General features: G+C 37.4%; 1 protein-coding gene across 1 annotated transcript; it reads left to right on the top strand.

Annotated features, from left to right (window-relative positions):
• LOC142629055 (uncharacterized) lies at nucleotides 1-4,372 on the top strand. The gene is made up of 4 exons (XM_075803050.1): nucleotides 1-351; nucleotides 460-534; nucleotides 1,262-3,351; nucleotides 3,421-4,372. Exons 1-4 carry the CDS (start codon nucleotides 1-3, stop codon nucleotides 4,370-4,372), a joined length of 3,468 nt encoding a protein of 1,155 aa, XP_075659165.1.
• Nucleotides 4,373-8,208: the final 3,836 nt, after the last annotated feature.

Here is an 8,208-nt window from a genome sequence, read left to right as displayed (position 1 = left end):
ATGGCCATGGCACACATGGGAAATCATCCAACGCTGAAATTGATTCAAATTATGGCTCTGGTGAAGAATTGCGATGTACTTCTGAGCTGCAGGGAGGATATCCTAGGCATTTTGAAACACATGATAATTTGGAAGTCGGATTGGAGGGCATCCAAGGATCTTCTGAGGAGGATGGGGTGGAGTATGGTGGAAGTAGTTGCAATGAATACTAATCCACCAGAAATAGAGGTCCCATTAAGTCAATTTGTCAAAATGAATGTTCTACTTTGGAACTACAGAGGAGCTTTGAATCCGGATTTTAAGCGAAGGATTTTTGAAATGGCGATTAATCATCGACCTTCTATCCTTGTGGTGACAGAAACGAGAGTGGGAGGAGACAGGGCAGCAAAGATAATTGAAGGACTGCCTTTTGATGGATATATTACAATAGACACAATTGGCTATACTGGGGGATTGTAGATTCTTTGGAAGTTAGAGGAGGTGGAAGTTCTTGCTCTATCATCCATTGAGCAGGAAATACACGTTACTGTTAAGGTGCGTTCTTCCAACCTTACCTAGCTATTATCAGCTATTTATGCTAGTCCTAGGTTAGTTGAAAGAAGAATTTTATGGGAAAAATTTGAAAACTATTGCACATCTCCATAATTTACCTTGGCTGATGCTGGGAGACTTCAATGAGGTTCTTTGTGCTGATGATAAATTTGGTGGTAACCGTGTAAATTTAAATAGAGCCTTAGATTTAAAGGATTGTCTTGATGATTGTAATATGATAGATTTGGGTTTTGCGGGTCCGAAGTTCACATGGACAAATCGTAGACACATATCTAATTTGATTTTGGAGAGGATAGACAGGTGTTTTGCTAATCCTTCTTGGCGCATACTTTATCCGGAAGCTTCAGTGACTCATCTTCCTAGGGTTTTCTCGGATCACTATCCAGTCTTGATTGAGTTATGTAGAGTGAATGTGAATCAACAGAATAAACCTTTTCGCTTCCAAACCATGTGGTTATTCCATCAAGATTTTCCGAGGGTTGTTCAGCGAGCTTGGGCTGACAATAGAGGTTTACAGGAGGCAACTTTGGAGTTTGTTAATAGTGCTAAATGATGGAATATTGATGTGTTTGGGAATTTGTTCACTAAGAAGAGGAGGTTATTAGCTAGACTTCTTGGTGCTCAGAAGGCTTTAGCTAATAATCCAAATGATTTTCTCCTGAATCTGGAGCAGCATTTGATTTCAGAATATTCTCTAATCCTTATGTAGGAAGAAGAATATTGGGCTCTTAAATCTAGAATAAATGCTGCCACTTTTGGTGATCGAAACACGTCCTTCTTTCATATTTCTACAATTGTTAGGAGGCAGAGAAATAAGATTAGATGCCTTATGGATGCAGAGGGTAATTGGCTGGCTGATGAGGTTGAAATTAAGAATTATATCAGAAATGGCTTTAAGAAGTTGTATATGACTGAGCTAATTGTGTCCACCATGACTTCGAATGTTTCTAATTTCTCTTGTTGCTTCCTGGAGGAAGGGGATAGAATTAGAATAGATGGAGGTGTAACTGAAGAGGAGGTCCGAGCTGGTTTATGGTCTCTTAAGCCTTTTAAAGCTCCAAGGCCAGACGGATTGCATGCGGGTTTCTATCAACGCTTCTGGTTGGTGGTAAAAAATTCTATCTACAATGATGTGAAAGGAATCTTTGATAAAGGTTGTGTGCCAAGTTACCTCAATGAGACCTTGATTTCTTTGAATCTCAAATGTCAAAATCCTGAAACCCTGAACAATTATAGGCCCATTAGTTTATGTAACTCAGTGTACAAGATTGTGTCAAAGATTTTGGTGGCTCGGATTAGGCCATTGCTCAGTAGTTTGATATCACCTGTGCAAGCTGCCTTTGTCCCTGGCAGAAAAGGTATGGATAATGTCCTGATTGCCCAAGAATTGTTCCATGCTTTGGATAAAAAGAAAGGAAAAATGGGCTTCATGGCAGTAAAGTTAGATTTGGAGAAGGCATATGATCATTTAGAGTGGGGTTTTATCCATAGAGTCCTTCAAGCATTTCATTTTCCCCAAAAAATGACTAAGTTAGTTATGAGCTGTGTTACAACCTCAAGTACCTCTATTTTGATCAACGGCGGTGCTTTAGAGCGGTTTGAGCCATCTAGGGGCATTAGGCAAGGGGACCATTTATCCCCATACCTTTTTATACTTTGCATGGAGTATTTGGGGCATCTAATTGAGCAAAAATGTGCGAGAGGAGACTGGGCACCTCTAAAGGCTTCGAAGGACAATGTGGGTGTTTCTCACCTCCTTTTTGCAGATGACATAATCCTATTTAGTAGAGCTGATGTGCGTGGTTGTGAAGCAGTTTTAGATGTGCTGGGGAATTTTTGTAAAGAATCTGGCCAAAAGATCAATCCCGATAAATCTAGAATTTATTTTTCTCCAAATGTGAGTGATGGCTTGAAGGAGGAAATTAGTGACAGGTTGGGCATCAGGGAGACCAATAATATACGGAAGTATCTTGGGTTTCCTATCAAACATCGTGGGGTACCTAGGAATGCCTATAATTTTATTGTGGAGAGGGTTATGAAGAACCTTTCCTTTTCAGGGCAGGTTGTGCTTATTAAGTCAGTTATGTCAGCCATTCCAAATCATGTTATGCAAGGGGCTGCGTTACCTATACATGTTTGTGAAAAGCTAGATAAAATTAATCGGGAGTTTTTGTGGGGGTCCACGAATGAGAGAAGGAAGATGCACATGGTGGGTTGGAGTAAAATAGTGAAATCCAAAGATGAAGGGGGACTGGGTATACAAGAGGCTAGAGCTAAGAATATAGCATTGTTATCAAAGCTGAATTGGAGGATGTATCATGAGCAAGATGCCTTATGGGCAAAGGTCTTATTAAAAAAATACTGTGCTAACTCAAGGGTAAGGTTGAGAGATCCTGAGAAACTTCCCTCTTCTCCGAATTGGAAAGCCATCAGTTTGGGCTTTCCTATCTTCTGTAACGGGATTGCTTGGGGGATTGGTAATGGAGCCGAGGTGGATGTATGGCTGGATAATTGGATTAATGGTGACTCTCTACGAGGTATGATTGAAGGCCCTCTTAAGCAGGAAGAACTAAACTTGAGAGTTTCGGATCTGTATAGTTGTCAAGGTTGGAATTGGGATCTTATCTCCTTTGACTTACCATTTTCCATCAAAGAAAAAATTAAGGCTATTCCAATTCAGATGATTGGGAGTGGGAGAGATATGGTGATGTGGAAGTTCTCCAAGAATGGAGAATTCACTACAACTTCAGCTTACAAACTTGCACATCAAGGTGATGAGAATGCTGCACAGTTTAGTGGGTAGTGGATTTGGAAATTAGATATGTTACCAAAAATTATAAATTTTCTTTGGTTGTGTTTGCATGGTAGCATTCCAGTTAAGGAAGTGTTAGCAGATAGGGGTGTCAATTGTGATAAGTTGTGCCCGCTTTGTAGAAACCAGGATGAGTCCATTATTCATGTGCTTCATGATTGTGTTTATGCACGTGATGTGTGGCAGAAACTGGAGGTTTCTCCAACTCAAGTTACTTCCTTTGCTGATGGTCTTGAGGTTTGGTTAAAGACCAATTCATTAAGTTCAGCGCTGCATAAGGGATCCATTCCTTGGTGCACTGTTTTCCTTTATACTGTTTGGTCCTTATGGAAGAATAGAAACTCTACTGTGTTTGATAATTCTGTTCCAAATCTAACTCTTGAGAGGGTATGCTTAAGTCAAGCTAAGGAATATCATTTTTGTGTCAGTAAGGTTAAGCAAGTTACTCCAAAAATTGCTATCCCTATCAAATGGACGAAACCTTTTCCGGGTTGGCATAAACTCAACACTGATGGAGCTTCTTTGGGGAACCCAGGTAAGGCTGATGGTGGAGGGTTGATCCGAGACAGTGAAGGGAGATGTATTAGGGGGTACTCGAGGTCTATTGGGCACACGACGAGTGTTATGGCTAAATTATGGGCTTTGAAAGATGGGCTAAATCTTGCTATTCAATTGGGAATTGGCTATTTAGAAGTGGAGCTTGATGCTAAGGTTATTGTGGAGATGTTGAAAAATTCTAACAGTACTAATATTAAAGTTTCTCCATTGCTTCTTGATTGCAGATCCCTCATAGCAAGATTCATGCAGGTTCGGTTAGCTTATGTGTATAGAGAAGGGAATAGGTGTGCTGATCTGCTGGCCAAGAATGGTTGTTATATGAGGGAGGATTTTGTTATTTTTGAAACCTCCCCCTCTGCTAAATTAGATAGACTGCTTATTTATGATTGTAATGGGTTGTATTATTATAGGCGGGTAGCCACTACTTTGGCCTCTGTGGCCAGTTTGTAAGTTTGTTTGTTTTTAATATATTCTGCCTGTTAACCAAAAAAAAAAAAAAAACTTTACATTAATAGTACAGATATAGGATAGGAGATAGCAGCGGCGGCCATGGCACCGACCGGTCCCACGTGTGGACCATCCGCGTGCTACAAGAAGAAGACTATTTTTTAGAGACTTCACTAAAAAAAAAAGAAAAAACAAAACCAGAACTCCTTTTTTTCCCTTTTTATCTCCACCTACATTCTACAACTACAAGAATGTGCGAACCACCACCTTGTTTAACTAAAGCTTCGCCTACACCTGAAAAAGAAGGAAAAAAAAAATTGTAATTGTAATGTGGTTGTGATCTCCATTTTACCTACTAATAAATAAACTGTCACTTAATTTATAGTACGCCGCTTAAGCTTTGACAGTTTACTTATTCTTCTTCTTGGTAGGAGATATTACTCTGGAGTTTGGTCTCAAAGTTTTAGTTAGTTTCATTGGTGTTATGAATTATTAATTTACTTAATTAGGGTTTTTTTTTGGGAGATGAATACTTATTACTTACGCTCTGTTTGTTTCAGCAATGACGTTTTCTAGAAAATGAGTCATTTTTCAAGAAGTATTTTCTATAAAATTATCTCATTTTCTAATGTTTGGTATCAACTTTAAATGAGTTGAAAAACAATTTCCTAACTTCCCTTATTTAGCTTGCTGTGAGATATAGTTGTTTTCCAAAAAAATTTAATGGAAAACAATCTTTAAAAATAAGCCATATTTTTTATATTGACCAAAGATAGTTTTCTTTTGACTCATCTTTTTTTATGCTACCAAACACTAGAAAACATGGAAAACTATCTTTACACAAAATTTTCCATCGAAACAAACAGAGCGTTAGTTTAAATGTTAAATCAAGTTCTTTCTTTTTTTGGGGGGGGAGGGGGGGAGGACTAGGTGTGTGCAAAAACCCACTTCAAACTGATCGAACTGTTGCCAAAATTTTGGTTCAGTTTCGGTTTTAGTATATTAAAAATAGAAATTTTTAGTTTGGTTTTTAGTGGCCGACTTTCATGCACCAAACCGAATATATTATTATATTATTGTACGGGGTATAGTTCCAGGCCCATTGAGTCTTGGGCTCAGGCCTTGTGATGCAATACAGGATTCCATGCCCATTGCACTTTTGACCTTGATCCAGACACACTTCAGGGCCCAATCTAAGCCCAAATACGCTAAGGAGTCCATCTTGTCTTAAACGTATCAGAAGCAAGCTCATGCCATTCAAACTTGATCCGGAATACTTTCGCACAAAACGACCTATGTTCTCAGCGGCCCGTATTACCTTGGGGAATATCGCTATTGAGAAGTCTTTTGGGGGTTGGAACCAATTTCAATGCCATTATCTCTACTCTCAACAGGGCACATTCTTATGAGGAATAATCAAATTGGACCCCACCCACACGAGTGGATTAGGCAGTAATCATAACGTCCCCACCCATCTCAAGCTATATATAGGAGAATAGAATGAGGAGGGGGGGTTGGCAGTTCGAAAGAAAAATAGGGAGTAAAGGAAAAGAGAAGAACTAGTGTAACTTAAGAGTGAGAGCAACTTGGAGGATAAAGAGAGGGACCTTGAGAAAACTAAAGGGTGTCTTTGGGTGACTTGGTATGGAATTACCCATAGTAGGAAATGTGTAGCCCACCATATAAATAAATTGAAAGCCCATTTCTAAGTCCAGTCCACTAAGTTTGGCCTCCACACTCCGGCCTCCACGACTACTCCTCACGCTGGCCTCCGCGTCTCTCATGGTATGATTCTTCTCTTTTATTTCTATCCCTTCTTTTTCTTTGTCTGTCTCTGATATCTATCATGAGAGTACCATCTGGCCTGCTAGGGCTTCTTCTTCTGCAATATTTCGCTTAAATTTCTTTATTTCACATTGCATATTCCAACACCTCAATGGATACACTTCACTTTTCTAAGTTTTCTTGCTTCCTTTTCAAATCGATCGAAATCGACTGAAACTGACCAAAACTGCAGTAAAACCGAAACCAATTGATTCCCAATTATTTCAGTTAGTTTCGGCTGAGAATTTCACAAACCGAAAATTTTGGTTTCGGTTGGCCAAACACAAAAAAATTGACCGAACCGAATCGATTACACCCCTAAAAAGGATGCACTAAAAAGACTTTGTATATGAACCCTCATTGGGTGAATGGCTGACTGACTCATAAGCATAAACATGGGTACGGGTACAATATAACAACACTGCAATTTTTTAAAATTAGACACAAGTATGGCGGGACATGTTTATTAAGTATATTTTTATTTATATTTTTATATAATACTAATAATTTACTCCATATAATGTTAAATATATATCAAATTAAGAGTAATAATATGGATAATAAAGTAAGTCCATGCACGACTATTAAAAGATGTTTAAAAATTAGAATACAAACAAAAAATAAAGATATATTTATTAATTTTTAAATGCATTATTACTATTCAGAGCACGAATGCTCTTGATTCCTCTTGTTCTCGTGTCTTGGCTGTATCTAACAAATTTTTTTTTTAAATGGCATAATTCAGAGATGTATGCAGAAGTGTCCAAAGCACGTCAAGTGTTTAACACAAGTACGACACACCAATTGAAGTCTCTATGCTTCCTAATTAATTGCTTTAATTAATTGTCAACTCTCATTTTTTTGAAATTTAAAAGAAAAAAAAAATCAAAACAGGAATCATGGAGCTTAATAACATTATTTGGTCCCTCTTAATAAAGAGAATTAAGTTTAATTCTCTCTTTCCCACTTATTGCAACCAAAAAAAAAAAAAAACAAAAAAAACAAAAAAACCTTGGATCACCAACCCGAGAAATTATAAGGTCCTCATGATGAATAAGTGACGTAATCCACCATTTTACTAAAAGACTTTCACCTGTTTAAAATTGCTGAGTCATAAATTTTTTTAAACAAAAACTGATTACTGACTCAACAATTTTAAACAAGTGAAAGTCTTTAAGTGAAATAGTTGACAAGTAATGTGGTCCACTGCGAGTACAATATAATTTCTCCACCAACCCCCGAATTTTAGGCACTGTTTTGGACTATGCATGCTGCATTCAAGTGACGAATAACATGCTCTAGTGAGTAGTGACTCACCAGTTCCAGTATTGAGTTGGCTACCTTATTCCTTTTTTAGACTTGTTTCACCTCAAAAGTTGGGTTCTTTTGAGATAAGGGTTTTTTTTTTTTTTGGTAGATAGTGACCTGGTTATGTTGGGTGAGCTGTTTTATCTGATAAGGTTACTAAAATGACAACTTTATTCACAAATACAGAGTAATAATAAAAGTATTTAGGAGGCATCCAAATTAAACTTTATAGGATTTAGGCATGCACCTTCTTAAAATATGAGATTAGGGGTTGAAAGAATTATCCAAACTCCAATCCCTATATTTTAATTTAACTTTTTGTCCAACAGCTTCCACCAAACTGAATAATGCATGGGTCACCCTACTGAACATGAAATTTATAATTGAGCAATCTACATAAATAAAGAAGCAACTATGTGGTTAATTCACGTACCTTTCCTTAAAAAAAAAAAATTGGCTTTTGAGTAAAATTTATGGTGTATGTTTGTATTAAAACCCTGAAAAATTACATTTTATCACCCTAAATTATATTTTTTATTATACTTTGCACCATAAACTTTTTGAGTGCACATTTTGCACCATAAACTATGATCTTTACTACACTTAATTTGCACCCCGACATCAAATTTGCTGTTAATTTTGATGGAAAAATATGATATCATATGAAAAGACCTAATTGCCTATCTTCTCAATACCTTAAAAAAATT

This window comes from Castanea sativa, chromosome 3 (genome assembly GCF_040712315.1).
Source record: "Castanea sativa cultivar Marrone di Chiusa Pesio chromosome 3, ASM4071231v1".
Taxonomy (NCBI): domain Eukaryota; kingdom Viridiplantae; phylum Streptophyta; class Magnoliopsida; order Fagales; family Fagaceae; genus Castanea; species Castanea sativa.
Note: the sequence above shows the minus strand (reverse complement) of the source record. Positions and strands in the feature narration are given on the sequence as shown.